This window comes from Cervus canadensis, chromosome 13 (genome assembly GCF_019320065.1).
Source record: "Cervus canadensis isolate Bull #8, Minnesota chromosome 13, ASM1932006v1, whole genome shotgun sequence".
NCBI lineage: Eukaryota > Metazoa > Chordata > Mammalia > Artiodactyla > Cervidae > Cervus > Cervus canadensis.
The window spans coordinates 50,857,201-50,879,911 of NC_057398.1; the positions used below are offsets into that span (position 1 = coordinate 50,857,201).

The 22,711-nt window shown below is 36.7% G+C and overlaps 1 protein-coding gene across 1 annotated transcript in view; it reads right to left on the reverse strand.

Moving 5' to 3' along the window:
- The window catches only part of DNAH14 (dynein axonemal heavy chain 14), a 394,377-nt gene that overhangs the window by 325,243 nt on the left and 46,423 nt on the right, over nucleotides 1-22,711 (reverse strand). The window contains exons 7-10 of the mRNA XM_043484666.1: nucleotides 22,389-22,527; nucleotides 17,459-17,590; nucleotides 8,353-8,600; nucleotides 6,171-6,291 (exon numbers count right to left, since the gene is read on the reverse strand). Coding sequence (XP_043340601.1) covers nucleotides 6,171-6,291; nucleotides 8,353-8,600; nucleotides 17,459-17,590; nucleotides 22,389-22,527 — 640 coding nt within the window. The remainder of the gene's footprint in view (nucleotides 1-6,170; nucleotides 6,292-8,352; nucleotides 8,601-17,458; nucleotides 17,591-22,388; nucleotides 22,528-22,711) is intronic.

The window sequence follows — 22,711 nt, forward strand, 5'->3', positions numbered from 1 at the left end:
ATGCAAATACTACATCATTTTACATAATGAACTTGAGCTTCTGTGGATTTTGGTAACTGTGCAGGTGAGAAGTGTGAAAGGTCATTCTGCAACCATATCTACTTGGCATACCAAAGGATGACACCTTGTAAAGATGACCTGAGCTCCAGGTCCAGATGATTTACCTTGCCACATGCCTTTGTAAGTTTTCTTTGTTATTTCTAAATGCAATATGTACTAAATGTCAGAACTCAGAACACATAACTAATATGCAAATATCTTCAATCTTGGAGTAGAGACTCATTTCTGAAGAAATGTTAAAAATAATGTTAAACACTTTAAGGACTGAATGTTCTCTCCTTTTTAAATGCAACACTCCGGCTCTCACATTGTCATCTATTCTCTGATACAAAACAGCCTGATTCCCACATGACATATTCAGAGCCTGGCCTGTACAGACCCACTCACAGTGACTCTATTTAAGTCACACTTTTAAAGCTGCTCCCAAGAGACCCAGCTCAAAGAGAGCAGAGTGGTTTGCATTAGCTACCACATAGCCTATCTGAGTGGCAAGCATGTTTAATCTGTTCCCTTCAAATATTTGTGGTGCTTTGTCTCTTACTGATGACACTGCCTATAAAACTATGAGACTGTTAAGTCCCTTGATTTAGCTCCATCTACAGCTGGGCCACCTCTAAGGCAAAAAAAAGCAACGCACTGCTATTATGCCGAAATGTTAAATTCACCTCTTTGGAAGATATTCATTTTGGCCAAGGCAATGGCCCCAGGTAATCAGACTAGAATTCAAACTATTTAGTCTGAAATTTGTAGCTCCTCATAATCTGTTCAACTCTACATTGTGCTATTCACACCAAGAATCCTCTGCTCCACATGACTTAATATTATCCCTTTCTAATCATATTTTCTTATTCTTGCCTCTATACTCATGCTGCTCCTATTTCTTGAGTCAGTGTCTGTTTGACTAGGTGACCCAAAGATTATTTCTAACATAACACTTATATTCCCTGGCAATTATTCCACTGATCTATACGCACCATGTCCCTATCCAGAATGTTGACCTGGTAGTTCTACTGAGAGGGCTAAATAAAAAAGGCAAGTATAAAAGCATGTAAAGCTGGCAACTTCAATTCAGATATCTCTGTCCTCTAAATTTTAGAAATTTTCTTCACTCTATGTGTATTTAATCCTATAATGCTCTCTACTTATGTTAGAACTTTTTATACCCATGATTGGTGTCTGACCAAAAGAAAAAAATTTCTATACTAAAATCACTATTAACAAAATAAAAAACAAACAACACATTAGTATGTGTATTTCTGATGTATGGCAAATGATTATGGTCTATATTTTTAAATGGTTTTTGTAATTCAATAGGAAAAAAGAAAACTTCATCAGAAAAATGGGGATAGGACATCAAAAGATCAAAACTGAGAAATAAAAAGGCTAATAAGCATGAGAAAAATATTCAATATTATGAGCAATAACATAAATAAAATTAAGCCTAGTTAATTCCAGGTCTCAGTTATCAATAGGCAATAACAGGCAAAAAATAGGACACACTTAAAAAGGCAGTCTTTAAGAGAACAGAAGTTAGTATAACCTTGTCTGTAGAAAAATTCTGCAATGCATATAAATAGCTTTAAGAAGTCGATAATGTTGATTTAATGTTATTCCTAAGGAAAAATTAAAACAGTACATATGCTTTTATCTTGAAATACTTCTATTCCTAAGTCTGTATAAAGGAACAAGTAGAAGCAACTATTAATAAAATAATTCCCACAGAGTACAGGTTAGGGATATAAAGCACTTGGGTTAAATCTAACCAAAAAAAAAAATATATATATATATAGCACAAGATTTTCAAGGAAACAAAAATATAGGCTAATAGGCAATAGAACACAGTCTGCAAACAGAAGACATACATAGAAACACGTGATAAATGATAAAAAGCTGCCATTGCAGATGAGCAGGAAAAGGATATAAATAAATAGTGTTTGGGCAATGGTTACTTGTATAGAAATAAATAAAAATAGATCCTACTGTCAGGGGAGTGTGTAATTTCCTCAGTTCTGTCTGGCCGCAACAAAAATTTGAAGCGCCGGCCAGACCAGCGTCATAGCTCAGTTTTATTGGCAAGCAAAGGAAAATACATCCTCCAGGCTTGAAGGCGGCCCAACCCAAAAGACTGAAGAGAAGCCCCTGGCTCAATTTTGTCTCCTCTTTTTATGTTTTTTTCTTCTCCCCTGGAGCCTGCCCTCTGTAAACTGGGCTAGCCAGGAGGGCTATTTGTTTTACCTGAGGCTCTCACTCCAGTCTTTGGACCTTCCTTTGTTCTATTTCCGTGGGCTTCTCCCATCTATGTCTTTTAGCCACCGCCATTTTGGACTCTTTTTTCCTATTCTAGCTACCTAACACTACCATACACCATACACCAAAAAATATTTCTAGAAAATTTTAAGAGAATATTAAAAGTTTTATAAGAAAATAAAGGAGGATAGCTTTATGACTCCAGGATGGTAGATAATTTCACACACCAAAATAAATGAAAGGAATGATAAATTCTATTATATTGAAATTATGAATAATTGATCAATATACATTATACATGGAATAAAAATAACATGCTTTCCAGTAGAAGGATTACATATATATGTATATATATATACACACATATATATATAACATAGATTACATAGAATACATATGTAACTTCTAAAAAACAATATACAGGTTAATAGGCAAAAGACACGGAAGATTAAATATGAATCTCCAATTTTTAAAAATGCACAAACAACTAAAAAGGAAATAAAAATGAAAACCGTAGTAAAATGACATTTCAAACCTATCCAGTTGGCAAAGACATTAAGTGCTGGTGAAAGTTGGTGAGGCTATGGAGCTATAAAAGATTATGGAATTGCTAAAGACTGTTTAAACTGGTATAAGCACTTTGGAAAACAATTATGTGTTATTAAGTACAGTTGAAAATAAAGATACTCAGAGATTTCATTCCTTAGTAATAAATAAGTAGAAGGGACATATACAAGAATGTATAAAACAAAAACTGAAAACAGCCAAAATGTCCATCAAAAGTAGAATGTGTTATTAACCTGTTTCATCAAGAAGGAATATATATGTATTTTAAGGAGATATTTAAGACTTTTTAAGTCTGGGTGACATTTCATTGGGTATTTACTTGGTTATACTTTAAAGCATGCTGTGCTGTGCTTAGTCACTCATTTGTGTCCAACTCGTTGCAACCCAGTGGACTATAGACCGACAGGATCCTCTCTGTCCATGGACTTCTCCAGGCAACAATACTGGAATGGGTAGTCATTCCCCTCTCCAGAGGATCTTTCCAACCCAGGAAACAAAACTGGGTCTCCTGCATTGCAGCAGATTCTTTACTGTCTGAGCCACCAGGGAAGCCCAAAAATCTACCTAAAATATTTTTAAAAGAGTATATAAAGTACGTATTATACCATGCTAGCTCATAAAAAAAATGCTACCAGTGCCACATAGGGCATGTGTTTACCATATAAAATTTAATCCTATGAAAATAATGCTGTGGGTAGGGGTGATAATTCTTCACGCAAGAAAAGATTTCTTAACTTCTTTAGGATTCTTTCAATGTTTTCATATTTGGTCTGTGTCACTTTAAAGTTAATAACACAAGCAAAAAAAAGTGCTCTGAAAAAAGCAAAGAGAGAGGAATATAGTAATGGGAGTAGAAGAGGGTAGCTGCTACTTTAGATAGGGTGGCCTTTCTTAATTACTTTCATGTAAAATAGTTCACTTCAGTTCAGTTTCTCAGTCGTGTCTACCTCTTTGCGACCCCAAGGACTAGAGCACATCAGGCTTTCCTGTCCTTCACCAACTCCCAGAGCTTACTCAAACTTATGTCCGTTGAGTCGGTGATATCATCTATCCATCTCCTCCTTTGACGTCCCCTTCTCCTCCTGCTTTAAATCTTTCCCAGCATCAGAATCTTTTCCAGTGAGTCAGTTCTTCCCATCAGGTGGCCAAAGTATTGGAGTTTCAGCTTCAACATCAGTCCTTCTAATGACTATTCAGGACTGATTTCCTTTAGGATGGACTGGTTGGATCTTCTTGCAGTTTAAGGGACTCTCAAGAGTCTTCTCCAGCACCACAGTTCAAAAGCATCAATTCTTCAGCACTCAGCTTTCTTTATAGTCAAACTCTCACATCCACACATGACTGCTGGAAAAACCATAGCTTTGACCAGACAGACCTTTGTTGCCAAAGTAATGTCTCTGCTTTTCAATATGCTATCTAGGTTGGTCATAGCTTTTCTTCCAAGGAACAAGCATCCTTTAATTTCATGGCTGCAGCCACCATCTGCAGTGATTTTGGAGCCCAAAACAAGAAAGTCTCTCACTATTTCCATTGTTTCTCCATCTATTTGCCATAAAGTGATGGGAGGAGATAGCATGATCCTAGTGTTCTGAATGCTGAGTTTTAAACCAACTTTTTCACTCTCCTTTTTCACTTTCATCAACAGGCTCTTCAGTTCCTCTTCACTTTCGGCCATAAGGGTGGTGTCATCTGCATATCTTAGGTTATTGATATTTCTCCCGGCAATCTTGATTCCAGCTTGTGCTTCTTCTAGCCCAGCGTTTCTCATGATGTACTCTGCATATAAGTTAAATAAGCAGGGTGACAATATATAGCCTTGATGTACTCTTTTCCCTATTTGGAACCAGTCTGTTGTTCCATGTCCAGTTCTAACTGTTGCTTCCTGACCTGCATGCAGATTTCTCAGGAGGCAGGTAAGGTGGTCTTGTCTTCCCTTCTCTTTAAGAATTTTCCACAGTTTCTTGTGGTCCACACAGTAAAAGGTTTTGGCATAGTCAATAAAGCAAAAGTAGATGTTTTTCTGGAACTCTCTTGCTTTTTTTGATAATCCAACACATGTTGGCAATTTGATCTCTGGTTCCTCTGCCTTTTCTAAAACCAGTTTGAACATCTGGAAGATCACAGTTCACATACTGTTGAAGTCTGGCTTGGAGAATTATGAGCATTACTTTACAAGTGTGTGAGATGACTGCAATTGTGTTGTAGTTTGAGTATTCTTTGGCATTGCCATTCTTTGGGATTGTAATGAAAACTGACCTTTTCTAGTCCTGTGGCCACTGCTGAGTTTTCCTAATTTGCTGGCATATTGAGTGCCGCACTTTTACAGCATCATCTTTTAGGATTTGAAATAACTCAACTGGAATTCCATCACCTCCACTAGCTACTTCACATTCCAGGATGTCTGGCTCTAGCTGAGTGATCACACCATTGTGATTATCTGGGTCGTGAAGATATTTTTTTGTATAGTTCTTCTGTGTATTGTTGCCACCTCTTCTTAATATCTTCTACTTCTGTTAGGTCCATACCACTTCTGTCCTTTATTGTGCCCATCTTTGCATGAAATATTCCCTGGGTATCACTAATTTTCTTGAAGAGATCTCTAGCCTTCCCCATTCTATTGTTTTCCTCTATTTCCTTGCACTGATCACTGAAGAAGGTTTTCTCTCTCCTTGCTATTCTTTGGAACTCTACATTCAGTTGCATATATCTTTCCTTTTCTCCTTTGCCTTTAGCGTCTCTTCTTTTCTCAGCTATTTGTAAGGCCTCCTCAGTCAACCATTTCATATTTTGTTTGTATCATTTTAAAGTTAATAACACAAGCACAAAAAGTGCTCTGAAGAAAAGCAAAGAGAGAGGAATACAGTAATAGGAATAGAATGGGGTAGATGCTACTTTGGACAGGATGGCCTTCCCTAACTACTTTCATGTAAAATAGTATACATACATACAGCAGTTATTTGTTCTGTATTCCCTTATCTTCCTTTATTTTTTTTTCACAGTACTCATCACTTCATTATCTGTTTCCTTCAGTAGAACAGAAGTTCCAAAAGGTCAGGGAATTTCTTCTTATTACTGCTGTATTTCAGTGCCTAGTTTAATGCCTGGTATATCATAAGCACTCAGTAATGCACGAACAAGTGAAACAAATGTAATTATAGCTTTCTACAGTGTGAGCAGATGTGTGTGTTTGTGACTGTGTGTTTCAGTTTCAATCATAAATCACGGTTTTAATTCCAAAAGTTATTTTTCATTTTACATTAAATATCTAGGCTTATACTTTTCAAAGACCATTTTACCTCATTGTCTTGTGTTTTTACTTCTGACTTTAGAACAGGATAAGCATATAAGTTTGAATTATCAATTTCATCATAATCACTTGTCATTTTTCCAGTGAAAGCAAAGCTGTCCTTATGTATTCTAGGTTAAGAAATGATAAGAAAAATAAAGTCTTTTAAAAATCTTATACCTCATTAATATGCAGACTATATCAATAACTAGACATTCCCACATAGAAGATACATAAGATGGCCAATGAAGAGATGCTCAGCATCACTAATCATCAGGGAAATACAAATCAGGACCATAGTGAGATATCACTTCACATAAATTAGGGTGGGTACTATTTTTCTTTTTTTAAAATATAATACCCACCCTAATTTGTGTGAAGTGATATCTCACTATGGTCCTGAACAATCCAAAAATGAAATTTAAAAAACAATTCCATTTACAATAGAATCAAAAGGATAAAATCCTCAAGAATAAGTTTTAAAAAACAAATATAAAATTCATATTGTTGAAAGAAATTAAACAATACCTATATAAATGGAAAGGCTTCCCTGGTGGCTCAGATGGTAAAGAATCTGCCTGTAGTGCAAGAGACCCAGGTTCAATCCTTGGGTTGGGAAGATCCCCTGAAGAAGGGAATGGCAACCCACTCCAGTATTCTTGCCTCGAGAATCCCATGGACAAAGGAGCCTGGCCAGCTATATAGTCCATGCAGTCCATGGACATGACTGAGCAACTAACACTTTCACATAAGTGGAAAGATATTTCATGTACATAGATTGGAAAACTTTAAAGATACAATGCTCCTCATATTTATCTACCTATCAAATGCAATCCCTATCAAAATTCCAGCTTACTTTTTTTTTTTTTTGCAGAAATTTGCAAACTTATTCTATAATACTATGGAAACTCAAGGGACACAGAATAGCCAAAGTAATGTTATTTGACTAAAATGATGTTGCTAAAATTAGAGAGTATGGACATAAAAGTATTCCAAAATTTCGGTTCAGATTCCATGTTCACAAATTAGAGTAGATATATCTAGTTGTGAAACATAAGAAAAATGTTCTTTTTTTAAAATAATAGTATTCAAATAGAAGATGCAAATATTCTGTATTCAATAGATATTACTTGAAATTAACTCAAATTCCAACTGAACACTGAGGCTCCTTCCAGAATCATTCTCAATTATCTTTAAGAGCTGGCTTTGAATTTTGACAATACTGCGTACTAGGCAAAGGATTAACCAATTTCACAAATAAAAATACAGAACACTGGTTAAAATTTCAATTTCAGATAAACAATAATTTGTAGTACAGATAATAACTGGGACATGCTTTTATTAAAAATTATACTCAGTCAGTAATCTGTAGAAGATACATGTAGCAAAAACAGAACTATGTTCAGCAACATGGAACTGAACATTATTTTTCATACAAAGTTAAAAGCACATTGTATTTCCTTCCTGGCCACTTTGCCCAGTCCCCGTCTCTGACAGAGACAAAATTCATCTAAATTATTCCATCTGATTGACGACTGTCATTTGTAACTTTACTACTATTTCTGTCTTCGGTATTCCTTTGGAAAAAGTGTATGGATTCATTACATATTCTAATGTATTGTTTATAGATTATAAGATAAAATCAAGCATGTATCTGCTGATATTTTTTAAGTTGATCTGTCTTTATACTTAGATGTCTTTTAATAGTAGGCTTCCCTGGTGTCTCAGATGGTAAAGAATCTGCCTGCAATGCAGGAGACCCATGTTCAATCCCTGGGTCGGGAAGATCCCCTGGAGAAGGAAATGGCAACCCATTCCAGTATTCTTACCTGGAGAATTCCACGGAAAGAGGAGCCTGGTAGGCTACAGTACATGGGGTCACAAAGAGTCAGACATGACTGAGTGACTATCACTTACTGTTTATCTGAATTTCAAATTTCACTGAGTATCCTGCAACTTATATGGCAACTTGACTTATGCAGAATCTTGGGGAAAATTTTGGGAAATTTCTCATGTTTTTATAAATAATATTAAATAAAATAATAGGAGATAATAAGTTCAGATAATTGTAAAAACTGAGCACAATTTTCTACAAGAGAATTTTCAAATTCCAGCTGACATTATTGTAAATGACAACATATTACAACAATATGATTACAAATTCCTTTTAGAATTAAAAAAGTATGATTTACTTGATGAGATTTTCATTCTTTTTTTCCACTGAAACTGGCATTCTAGCAGAACCATTAAATAATTCTAAAAGTAGTGTGACTGCAGTATTCATTAGTTGACGGGTGAGTTCCTGAAACATATAGTCAACCAGCGTCAAGAATCTAAAAATTACTTCTAATAAGCGTCGATAGGTAGGCAGCTTGAAATGTGTCATATCTTCAGAAAGGTTTGATTCAAAATATTCTTTAATATCTTTCTTTTCTGCCACCTACAATTCAACAAACAATTGAGAGACAAGTAATGATTTCCTATATTAATATGCATGATTTCTAAATTATAGTATTTTCATTAGTCTAAACAACACTGGAACTAAATATTATCAACAACTTTCATTAAAACTTCATTTTCTGCTTATACTGCATTTAAATGTCAGAGAAAAAGAAAACATCTCATGTCTTACGAAAGCCATGAAGTTTGGTGTCTCACCTATAAGCAGGTATGTCTACGGAACTCAAACAGGAAGTACATACTAATGAATATCAACATATTTCTAGATAGAGGGATCCTCCTCAAATACACTGAGTTACCAGTAGAAGACAGTCAAATCTGAATATAAGATTTTCTAAAACCCAGTCCAACACTGCCATCCCTATGCTAGGCTATAGCAATAAGACTTAAAAAAACTGCCTACACGCAATTACATATTCAGTTCAGTTCAGTCGCTCAGTCGTGTCCGACTCTTTGCGACTCCATGAGTCTCAGCACGCCAGGCCTCCCTGTCCATCACCAACTCCCAGAGTTTACTCAAACTCATGCCCATCGAGTCGGTGATGCCATCCAGCCATCTCATCCTCTGTCATTCCTTTCTCCTCCTGCCCCTAATCCCTCCCAGCATCAGGGTCTTTTCCAGTGAGTCAACTCTTCGCATGAGGTGGCCAAAATATTGGAGTTTCAGCTTTAGCATCAGTCCTTCCAATGAACAGCCTTACATATTACATACATGCTAATTAATAATACAGACTTAAAAAATCTGAATTCATCAAATCTAATGTTAGAGTTTTATTCTTTATAATAAGATAATTATATCTCGAGACAATTGACTTAGTAATTTATTAAAAAATGACATATTTTGACCAAAAATACAGGGTGGCATCAGTAGTACTAATACCACCAAACATTTCTAAATAACGCTCCTAAAAATAGATCTAAAGTTATTCAAAATGGTTCCTTTTAGACAGATTTCTTTTTATGACTGGTGAACCTTCAAAGTTCTAAAAATACTTGAAATTTTTGTTCTTTTATTGCTCATTCATGCTTTTTATATTTTTGCTAGATTGGTATTTACCTTGGTAAGTTTTCAACTTGTACTCTAATTTTTAAAAACATGATTGCATTAGCTTTTTATACTGCCTCTCATTATGTTTCATTTTAGTATTTTTTTTCTTTTTAAAAATTAATTCAGTTCAGTTTAGTCATTCAGTCATGTCCGACTCTTTGCAACTCCAAGGACTGTAGCACGCCAGGCATCCCTGTCCATCAACTCCTGGAGTCTACTTAAACTCATGTCCATTGAGTTGGTGATGCCATCCAACCATCTCATCCTCTGTCATCCCCTTCTCCTCCCTCCTTCAATCTGTCCCAGCATCAGGGTCTTTTCTAATGAGTCAGTTCTTCACATCAGGTGGCCAAAGTATTGGAATTTCAGCTTCAACATCAGTCCTTCCAATGAATATTCAGCACTGATTTCCTTTAGGATAGACTGGTTGGATGTCCTAGGAGTCCAAGGGACTCTCTACAGTCTTCTCCAACACCACAGTTCAAAAGCATCAATTCTTCAACACTCAGCTTTCTTTATAGTCCAACTCTCACATCCATACATGACTACTGGAAAAACCATAGCCTTGACTAGACAGACTTTTGTTGGCAAAGTAATGTCTCTGCATTTTAATATGCTGTCTAGGTTGGTCATAGCTTTCCTTCCAAGGAGCACGCATCTTTTAATTTCATGGCTGCTGTCACCTTCTGCAGTGATTTTGGAGCCCCCAAAAATAAAGTTGGCCACTGTTTCCACATCTATTTGCCATGAAGTGATGGGACCAGATGCCATGGTCTTAGTTTTCTAAATGTTGAACTCTAAGCCAACATTTTCACTCTCCTATTTCACTTTCATCAAGAGGCTCTTTAGTTCTTCTTTGCTTTCTGCCCTAAGGGTCGTGTCATCTGTTTATTTGAGGTTATTGATATTTCTCCCAGCAATCTTGATTCCAGCTTGTGCTTCTTCCAGCCCAGTGTTTCTCATGATGTACTCTGCATATAAGTTAAATAAGCAGGGTGACAAGAGACAGCCTTGATGTACTCCTTTTCCTATTTGGAACCAGTCTGTTGCTCCATTTCATATTCTAACTGTTTCTTCCTGACTTGCATATAGATTTCTCCAGAGGCAGGTCAGGTGGTCTGGTATTCCCATCTCTTTCAGAATTTCCCACAGTTTATTGTGATCCACACAGTCAAAGGCTTTGGCATAGTCAATAAAGCAGAAATAGATATTTTTCTGGAACTCTCTTGCTTTTTCGACGATCCAGTGCATGTTGACAATTTGATCTCTGGTTCCTCTGCCTTTTTTAAATCCAGCTTGAACATCTGGAAATTCACAGTTCATGCACTGTTGAAGCCTGGCTTGGAGAATTTTGAGCATCACTTTACTAGCGTGTCAGATGACTGCAATTGTGTGGTAGTCTGAGCATTCTTTGGCATTGCCTTTCCTTGGGATTGGAATGAAAACTGACATTTTCCAGTTCTGTGGCCACTGCTGAGTTTTCCAAATTTGCTGGCATGTTGAGAGTAGCACTTTCACAGCATCATCTTTTAGGATTTGAAATAGTTCAACCAGAATTCCATCACCTCCACTAGCTTTGTTCGTAGTGATACTTCCTAAGGCCCACTTGACTTCACATTCCAGGATGTCTGACTCTAGCTGAGTGATCACACCATCATGATTATCTGGGTCATGAAGATCTTTTTTGTATCATTCTTCTGTGTATTGTTGCCACCTCTTCATAATATCTTCTGCTTCTGTTAGGTCCAAACCATTTCTGTCCTTTATTGAGCCCATCTTTGCATGACATGTTCCCCTGGTATCTCTAATTTTCTTGAAGAGATCTCTAGCCTTTCCCATTTTATTGTTTTCCTTTATCTCTTTGCACTGATCACTGTTTGTGGTCAGTTGTTTACCAATTTGGAAACTCTTTTGAGTACTGGTTGGCTCTCTGGAGGAATGGATTATCAATTGATGAAGTTCTGAGACATTTAACAAAGAATCAGAAAATATAAAGCAGCACAGGACACAGCATTTTGACTATGTCATCCCACTCACCAGACCTATAAAGTTTCTGCTTAGAAATGCTACTAGCCTTATGTGATAGTTCCCTTGTAGTTACAAGCTATTTTTTTTCTTGATGCTAATATTCTTTGAGTTTTGATAGCTTTTTTGTGAGTCTTGGAAATAATCTAAGTTGATTTTGTTTGATAACCCATGAGTTTCATGAACTGGATATATAAAAACCTCTGCAGACTGGGGAAGTTACTGGCCATTTCCTTTAAATAAGCTTTCTGTCCCTTCTCTCTTTTGCTTGTTTCTCATTCCTTCTGGGACTCCAAAAACGGGAATGTTAACACTGGTTGATTTTGACCAGAAGTCTCTCAAACGATCCTCATTTTGTAAAATTCTTTTTTTCTCTTTGGTTTGGGTGACTACCACTACTCGTCGTCCAGGTGCTGATACATTTCTCTGTATCATTTAATGTATTGTTGATCTAGTATATGTTTTTTTTTATTTCAGCTATTTTATTCTTCAGCTCTGTTTGGCACTTCTTTTTATTTTCTGACTCTGTTAAATGTCTCAGTATGTTTATCCATCCTTATCATGAATTCTTTGAGTATCTTTTTGATCATTACCTTGAACTCTTAATCACATAGATTACTTATCTCCACTTCACTTAGTTCTTCTGGGGTTTGTCTTGTTCCTTTGTTTGGAATATATTCCTCTGTTTCCTCAATTTCCCTAATTCTAGATATTTATTTCTATGTATTGGGTAGATTGGTTACATTTCCCAATCGTGGAGAAGTATGCTTATGTAGGAAATATTCTGTTGGGCAAAGCAGCACACTCCCCTGTGGTCACCAAAGCTACATGCCTTAGGTGTGCCCCAATGTGGGCTGCATGGGCTCTTCTGCTGAGCTGGGGCTGACTATATGGGTGTGTTAGTAGGTGGTGCTGACCCCAACCCTCTTGGCTGCTAGGCCCTGCTTTGACACCATTGGTGAGTGCCAGCTGGGTCAGATCTAGGTGCAGGTGGTCTCATCTGGTGATGGCCTGCTGCTGCTGCTGCTGCTGCTAAGTCGCTTCAGTCGTGTCTGACTCTTAGCAACCCCATGGGCAGCAACCTACCAGGCTCCTCTGTCCATGGGACTCTCCAGGCAAGAGTACTGGAGTGGGTTGCCATTGCCTTCTCCGGGTGATGGCCTACTGATAGGCAAATACTCCCTTGGTGCTAAGAGGCTGGAGTAGGGACTCCAAAATAGTACTTGTTAGCATCAATAACCTTCTTCTTGCAATCTCTGTACTTCTCAGCTTTGCTGGTTTGTTTGGGTGAAATCAGAACGAGAACTTATGTCAGTCAGTTCAATCGCTCAGTCGTGTTCGACTCTGTGCAATCCCATTGACAGTAGTATGCCAGGCCTCCCTGTCCATCACCAATTCCCGGAGTCTACTCAAACTCATGCCCATTGAGTTGGTGATGCCATCTAACCATCTCATCCTCTGTCATCCCATTCTCCTCCTGCCTTCAATCTGTCCCAGCATCAGGGTTTTTTCAAATGAGTCAGTTCCTCGCATCAGGTGGCCAAAATATTGGAGTTTCAGCTTCAGCATCAGTCCTTCCAATGAATATTCAGGACTGATTTCCTTTAGGATAAACTGGTTGGATGTCCTTGCAGTCCAAGGGACTCTAAGAGTCTTCTCCATCACCACAGTTCAAAAGAATCAATTCTTCAGCACTCAGCTTTCTTTATAGTCCAGCTCTCATATCCATACATGACTACTGATAAAACCATAGCTTTGACTCTATGGACCTTTGTTGGCAAAGTAATGTCTCTGCTTTTTAATATGCTGTGTAGGTTGGTCATAGCTTTTCTTTGTGGGGTGACCCAAAAGTCTGGGGAGCTGGCTGCTCACTCCATTCCTATCCTGGTCAGAGAAGCTCTTCTAATCTAAGCAGTTCCCTCTTGGTACTGAGCAAAGTCAGCCATAAAAAAATGAGTTCTTTATTGATACAATGGTTGCAAAAGTTGCTTGAAGAAACTGGACAAAAAAATAGGGTAATTTCTACACCAATTACAGGCACAGCCACACTGGATCTGACAAATGGAATACTAACTTTACTAATTATGTTTTTATTGAAAAGTTTATCTTTTCAATGCTTTGAAAACTCAGTGTGCATAATGCCTGAATTTCTTATTGATAAAATGGTGAAACTGAGTATATTAACGATTCAAAACACAGATTTTTAGTATTGATACCAAATTAGCTGTAAATGGCTTAATAACTGTATCAGTACAAAAGTAAACAGTCATAGGCCTAGTAATGCTGGTCTTTTATTGAGTATTGGTGAGGCTAATGGAAATTCTGGCTTCTGAGAGGTTAACCTAGTCCCTATCATCACAAGGTATACTTTAAGTTAGACATTTCTCAATTTTGACTCTAGGTTTATATCACTGATAGTGACTATCCATTTCCATTTCATTAGTTTTATACTTGTGCTGTATTTTCCCAGAGCTAGGCTGTCCCAAACATTGCCCAGAAGAATGTTTTTCAATCTAGCTCTACTTTAGATTCACTTGAGGAGCTTTTATAGTGCTCCTGGGAACTGACAACTGACACTCACTCTGGAAACTGGGAAATGGGGAAAATTCTCTGACTGATGTAGCCATAAGAAACCCAGTTATTCAGTGGTCTATTACCCAGATTAAAGAGCTGTGTCACAGGAGGGCTTAAGCCTCTGAGAAATAATATCTAATGGAAAAAAAGAAAAAATATACTTTACTGATACTTTCATTCCCAATGTTAGTTCACAATTTTTTTATTTGGACACATTCTCAGTTTTATGATGTTCTCATTTTTATTAAATCTACATACTTCCATGGAGTAAATAAGTTTGGTGCATTTCTAAAACAGAGCTGGCAGTAAGTCTAGTAGGTTCTCATCTGAAATTGATTTAAGTGAAAATATCTTAACCAATATTTATGGCCAAATCCAAGTGATGCTGAATGCGAGAAAGTAGACAGAATATGAGTAATATTTCAGATAACCACGATGGTACAATCACGCACCTAGAGTCAGACATTCTGAGTGTGAAGTCAAGTGAGCCTGAGGAAGCACTACTATGAACAAAGCTAGTGGAGGTAATGGAATTCCAGCTGAGCTACTTCAAATCCTTAAAGTTAGGCTGTGAAAGTGTTGCATTCCATATGCCAGCAAATTTGGAAAACTCAGCAGGGGCCACAGGACTGGATAACTTTTCATTGCAATCCTCAAACTACCACACAATTTCACTCATTTCACACACTAACAAAGTAATGCTCAAAATTCTCCAAGCCAGGCTTCAACAGTACATGAACCAAGAACTTCCAGAAGTTCAAGCTAGATTTAGAAAAGGCAGAGGAACCAGAGATCAAATTGCCAACATCCTCTGGATCACAGAACAAGCAAGAGAATTCTAGAAAAACATCTACTTCTGCTTCATTGACTACACTAAAGCCTTTGACTGTGTGGATTACAACTAACTGGAAAATTCTTAAAGAGATGGGAATACCAGACTACCTTACCTGTCTCCTGAGAAACCTGTATGCAGGTTAAGAAACAACAGTTAGAACTGGACATAGAACAATGGACTGGTTCCAAATAGGGAAAGGAGTATGTCAAGGCTGTATATTGTCACCCTGCTTATTTAATTTATATGCAGAGTACATCATGCAAAATGTCTGGCTGGATGAAGCATAAGCTGCAATCAAGACTGCTGGGAGAAATGTCAATAACCTCAGATATGCAGATGACACCACCCTTTTAAGGCAGAAAGTGAAGAGGAACTAAAGAGCCTCTTGATGAAAGTGAAAGAGGAGAGTGAAATGCTGGCTTGAAACTCAACATTCAAAAAGGAAGATCATGGTATCCAGTCTCATCACTTCGTGGCAAATAGATGGGGAAACAATGGAACCAGTGAGAGATTTGCTTGCTCCTTGGAAGAAAAGCTATGACCAACCTAGACAGCATATTAAAAAGCAGAGACATTACTTTATTGACAAAGGTCTATTTAGTCAAAGCTATGGTTTTTCCAAGAGTCATGTATGGAAATGAGAGTTGGATCATAAAGAAAGCTGAGCACTGAAGAATTGATGCTTTTGAACTGCAGTGTTGGAGAAGACTCTTGAGAGTTCCTTTGATTGCAAGGAGATCAAACCAGTCAATCCTAAAGGAAGTCAACCCTGATTATTCATTGGAAGGACTAACGCTGAACCTGAAGCTCCAATATTTTGGCCACCTGATGTGAAAAGCTGACTCACTAGAAAAGACCCTAATGCTGAGAAAGATTGAAGGCAAGAAGAGAAGGGGACGATAGAGGATGAGATGGTTAGATGCCATCACTGACTCAATGGACATGAGTTTGAGCAAACTCCAGGAGATGGTGAAGGACAGGGAAACCTGGCGTGCTGCAGTCCATTGTGTCGCAAAGATTCAGACACCCCTATATGCAAAACAGAAAAAGAGACACAGAAATACAGAACAGACTTTTGAACTCTGTGGGAGAAGGTGAGGGTGGGATGTTTCAAAAGAACAGCATGTATACTATCTATGGTGAAACAGATCACCAGCCCAGGTGGGATGCATGAGACAAGTGCTCCGGCCTGGTGCACTGGGAAGACCCAGAGGAATCGGGTGGAGAGGGAGGTGGGAGGGGGGATCGGGATGGGGAATAAGTGTAAATCTATGGCTGATTCATATCAATGTATGACAAAACCCACTGAAATGTTGTGAAGTAATTAGCCTCCAACTAATAAAAAAATTTAAAAAAAATAAATAAATAAAATAAAGCTATAGTAACTTTAAAAAAAAAAAAAAAAAGATTCAGACACGACTGTGCGACTGAACAACATTTCACTACCATCTCAGTTACACCTCAGTAATATTTTTATTAATCCTTTTCTGATTTATGCTACCCTTGGCCAAATTGCCCCCATCTGTCTTCATATGACTGGGCTTGGGGAGTTAGGGGGACTATGAGGAATAAGATAAGGAATGAGCAGCTTTTTTTCACTGACAGAAAACAGGTCCATTTCATTTTCCTGTCAATAAGTAAAGCCTTTAAGTTACTGCTACCCTGTATCTATCAAAAATTCAATTCAGAGAAATAATGTTTAAAAATTTTTTGAGAGAGACCTAGTCCACCAATTCCTCCAGAGCCTCAAATGTCTACTTAGGTTCAGCCAAAGCAGCAGAGGTAGCAAGTACTCTTAACTAGATGATATCGCATCCATTCCTTATTGAATTGTACTTTGTGAATTATGATTTCATGCACTGTCATTTACTATACAGGGAAGCTATATAAAATAATCCTATGAAATGAGTCACCACACACTGGGTAAGAATGCTTTGAGAACACTGTTATTATATTATCAAATCCTCTTTATTAAATCTTTCAGGAAGTTTTGTTTTACCTAGTTATATTTCTCTTGAATATGAGTTTTTATCTTGCACCCACTGTGAACTTTGTAACAAAGAATGTTTCTTTTTATGTATCAGCTCAAATTAAAGTGTAAGCATATTCAAGGTATATAAATATAAATTATATATACATGCATTTATATGTGTGTGTATATATACATATATATATTTGCATTCTATACAGCACCTTGAAAAATCTTATATATAGTAAATGCACAGTACTAGTTGGTTGGCTAATTAACTATGTTTGTCCCTCTGTCCATTTCTAACACTTTTTCCAGGAATGCAATTTAAAGCAATAGTTTTTGTTGATACATAAAAACTGACAGAGGATATAATCAAAGAATTACCTTTAAAATTGTAAGTTTTATTTCTGAAATTGCTTTATCCCTGATATCTTCAAGTTGTTTCAATGCCTGAGTAGCCTGATGTAACTGTTCTTCACAAAATTCATGTAGAGAATATGTTCGAAACTTATCCAGCTAATTAAATGATAATAAATGTTCAGTGTTGAAAGTCAAAATTCATTTTAAAAAAAGAAAATAAAATATTTTGGTCACTGGTTCATATCATAAAGAATAGCATATTTTATACTGTTTTGTATATATTATATATGCATTATATACTATTCAAATTTAAACACTATTACTCAGTCTAAGCAAACCTTGAAAGAAGACAGAAAAACACATCATTTGAATTGTTAAATTCTAGTTAGCTTTAGTTAACTTTTAAACCAAAGCAGAAAATTCAGAAGTTGATATATTTATGAAATATCTATGAATTCAGGGCAATCGACAATCTTAGGAATTGCTTTTACCTTTGGAGCTCCCATTATCTGTAAAACTTAAAAATATGAGCACTAGATGTAGGATAGACTAAAATTAAATAATTTAAATAAAGTGAATTCCATTCTGAATTTATTCAGAATCCTGCATGGAGAAATTTCCATCAACTGTGCTGCTGAACTCCTCTAGTAATACATACACATGATTTTCACCTATTTATGTATATTCCATAATTCTTCCTCTTTTCAGTATTTTATTTTTCCCACATTATGTTAATTCTCTTTCCAAAATACATTTTCATCAACAAATGTATACACATCCTTATCCCTAGTTATCTTATATATGCTTCCAAAAACAAAAAATGGAATGCTCTGGCATTAGAATTTTGGATTAACTCTTTGTGCTCTTCCTCTCCTGGTCTCACATACGGTTACCAGGGCCTGATTTTTCCAGTTTTATTGTTGTTCAGTCACCAAGTCGTGTTCCACTCTTTGTAACCCCATGGACTGCAGTAGGCCAGGCCTCTCTGTCCCTCACCATTTTCCAGAGTTTGCCCAAGTTTCCAGTATGTCTCAAAAATCTTCCTTCCTTTCTGACCTCACTGCCTACTGAAGTCCTTATTACTTCACCTGCATTATTCCAGTACTATAGTAACTGATCTTTATAATTCTATATCTCCTTGGTTTCAATTATTCTTGTAAATCTTGTAAATCACTATCACATTAATTTCAGAAAATTTCAATAGTTTTTCTTTATGAATAGTTCTAAAAGTTTACTCTGCACAAAAATCACCTGGCTTGTTAAAAACGTAAATTACTAGCGCCACTCACTTCACCCTTCCCAAAAAGGGGTGAGTCACATAATTTTACAATTTTATTAAGCACTCAAAACAGTGTCCAATAAAGCACAATCATTCTTATACAGGAAACATAATCAAAAGTCCTAACACTCTTTAGCTGGTTCTGTGGTCTTACACATGTCGCAATCTAGGATTTAGTTTGTCATTTGAAAGTGAAGTTTTAGATAAAATGATTCATGTATGTTCTTTCCCTTCTGCTGCTGCTGCTGCTAAGTTGCTTCAGTCGTGTCCAACTCTGTGCGACCCCATAGACGGCAGCCCACCAGGCTCCCCCGTCCCTGGGATTCTCCAGGCAAGAACACTGGAGTGGGTTGCCATTTCCTTCTCCATCTTTCCCTTCTACTTCTAAACATTTCAGTCCCTTTAAAGGTGTGAATGGAACGTCACCTGCCATATTAAGAAACAGGATATTGCGGCCATCAAGTCAGTAGCTGCTGCAGCCACCCTCAACTGTGCACCCTGATGGGATTCAGGATGAACACAAGCAGGATACTAGCCCTAGATAGTTAAGGTGCATATCAAAGGAATGATTTCAATGGACCCAGACTCTTGCATCTTCCCATACATAGAGAAGCACTAAATTCATTAACCTGAGATGTCTTTAAATAATAATAATCTTTTGATGTTCCAACTACCTGGTTCTCATTGCAAGATCCCCTATACATTCTGGCTCCTCCCTTACCCCTTTCAAAGCAGTTCCTCAGAGCTACCTAAGAGACTGTCTCCTCTGCTTAATTCCTCAAAAAGTTTGCCAAATAAAACATTCTCAACTTTTAGGCTGTACAGTTTTTTCAGTCAACAAAGAAGTGCTTGCATTCCAGCAGTGTATTCTGGCACACTTGTGAACTCCATTCATGGCATTAACTTCTAAACAATCCCATCATATGCATTCTTAACCTTGCTTTTTTCTCCTCCCTCCTCATTGTCAATCCTCATTGCAATCTGCTTCCCCAGCTTTGTGTAATCCTTTAGACCTAGTGCACAATTGGCCATCTTCGAATTCCTGAGCCAGGCTCAGTTCTTTAGTCTATGAATCTCTGTTCTCCTTCCATCTGATCCTGGCTTCTCCAGTCTTAGAAACTCCCATTCTTGCAAAACATCCTCACAATCCCCACTAGAAGCAACCCTGCCTTAAAGGAAGGTTCAGTTCCTACTTTTCCCTTATGCTGTTGTTCTTGATCTGATATTTAAGACTCAATGTAACTTTCAAATCAAACATACATTGAATATTTTACACAGATTCATATCCCTTACTTAACTGCCCTACTCCCCTCCTCTCTGGCTATTCAAGTCCAGCATAGCCTAGCTTATAATATCTTTCCTTCACAAAGCATCCCCCAACCTTATCTCTAAAAAAGGTTAATATCTACTTTTGAATTCTAATTCTGAGTATCTAATCTGAATTTCTGTGGTATGACTATTTTACAAGTATTATTTGCAAGCAAATATTCCTTGCCTTATATTTTGCTAACTGATTGGCTAGAATGATTAGAATTAGTTGTCATTTTTATATGTAAAGAATTATCTCTTTTAATAAACTATAGGACTTCCCAAGTGGCTCAGTGGTAAAGAATCTACCTGCCAATGCAGGAGCCGCAGGAGACACAGGTTCAGTCCCTGGGTTGGGAAGATTCCCCTGGAGAAGAAAATGACAACCCACTCAGGGATTCTTGTCAGGGTAATCCCACAGATAGAAGAGCCTGGCTGGCTACAGTTCAGGGGGTGGCAGAGAATCTGACAAGACTGAGCAACTGAGCACAGTAAACTCTAAGTAGATTAAACAAAGCAATGCTTTGTCTTTTACTTTGTATCCATCTCCTTTGCATTTTGCATATACTAGATAATTAACACATATTATATATTATCTGGAAAGGTTTGTTCCCTTCTGCGTCATGTTCCAGGGGGAAGCTAACATGACTTAAGGTCTCCAATAACCCCTCTGGGTCACTCTGTTAGCATTACCATCTATTAGCACTTTAGTCATAGATTTCAGAGATATTCTAAAATCTCCTTTGCCTTACCACCCATCAATAAGTTAACTGATAAATTCTGTCACTCATTTATTCATAAAACAATGTAATATTATAGCTGTCCAACTGTTTCCTTTTGAATTAAAACCATATTAAAAATACTCCTCTGTGAAATATTTAACTTGAATTTAATCCTTTTGAAACAATAATATTATTACTGTAACTATACAAATGATATTTCATCTGTAGTAATTAACTAATATTTATGTAAGCATCTCCTTGCAGGAAACCACTCTCATCAGGAAATCCCTTCTGTCTTGTCACTTTATCAAAGCAATACTGTAACTGAACTTAAATCAGGCACCCCTGTGCTCTGCTCATCTCCAGCTCAAATATACTTTTCAATATCTGACCTAACCTATTTGTTCTTTCTATAGACCAAATAAATAGAAATGAAGGATTAATTAACATATGACCAGAAGAGATCTGGTCAACTAATTATTATTAATTAATTCCCTAGCTTCCCCTTCAGTAATCTCAAGAAAAAACTGTGTGAACAAACTGTATAAACAAGATAGCATCTAAGAAAAGATCACAAGAGATAAAACAAGTTTGTACACAGGGTGGGTGGTGAAACTCCAACCCTCATCTCAATGATTAACTGAGATTACTTCCCCTTTTCCCTTTGAAAACATTCATGGCCAAGCAGAATCTTCAGAGAAGGTTTCTGGGGACATTAAATCCACCATTTCCCCAGATTGCTGACATTCTGATTAAAATCAACCTTGCTTTCCACCAACACCTGCCACTTTCTTGGTTATTGACTTTTCAAGTGGCAAGCAGCTGGATCTGAGTTTGGTAACATTTCTTGACTAATTCTTTGATTTATTTACTCACCCAGGGACTATTCATTGAGCACCTACTATGTAACAGTCACTATACATAATAATTCTAAAAATAAGCTGTTCATTTGCAAGTGTTAATCTTATTACATGTGTATAGTTCACACAATTTTTGCACTGACTGTCAAATTTATAACTTGTTCAAGCCCTTTCAACTATTTCTCTAAGATTAGATGACTATTTTACTCTTTAGTATCTCCCTTACACAGTGGGTAAGTGAAGTAAAAGATGCTGGAATCCTGCTCAATTAAATATGTAAAATTTACAGGTCTGTGTACTTAATTTCTTTGAAAGAACTCTACTATATAAATCAAATCATTCATTAAGAAGTCACCCTTTATGGAACTGTGGAACAACAGAATACATAAATTTAACCAAACACTCTAAGTAGCAATTTATTACAATGTCTTGATAAGCTATATTAAGAGAACAGCTGATAACTATCAATTATGTATTAGAGATAATTGATTATTTACAAATAATATTGCATAGTTAGAGTTTTTATTATAAAGAAAGGGCCTCATAACAGGCTTAGGTTTTTTGTAAGGAAGAAATTTTTTTCCTTAATTATTAATTTAAAGATTATTGTTAACTGTTAAAATTGAGTGGAATAATGTTCTTTGTAGGTATTTTAGAACATTAGTCATCCATAGGGCTGGTTTACTATGGATCAAGAAGTTTGAATTTCTTTGATTTAAAATTATATTTGTTTTTCCTACTTTCTATAGACCAACATTAGCTAGTAGTAAGATACTTCTACCTACCTTTACAAGGCATATGGCATTTGAATTATCTTCATCACCTTTTTTGAGACTAACTGCATCTTCACAAAGTCCCTTTATATAAAGCAAACAGCCTTGAAATAACTCATCAGCGAAAAACAGATTGCGATACAAAAGTGACCTGAAAGTTTAAAAATTGCCACAGACTTATCTCTCATTCGAAATGAATAAAATCAATTTAGAATTAATTAGTATGGTTTGTTTCATATGCCCACAGTTAATAGTCAATATGTATTACATGTAGCATGATTTAAATAATATTGATAAAGATTAATAAGCATTACTGGTTTGGTTTGGCTGATAAT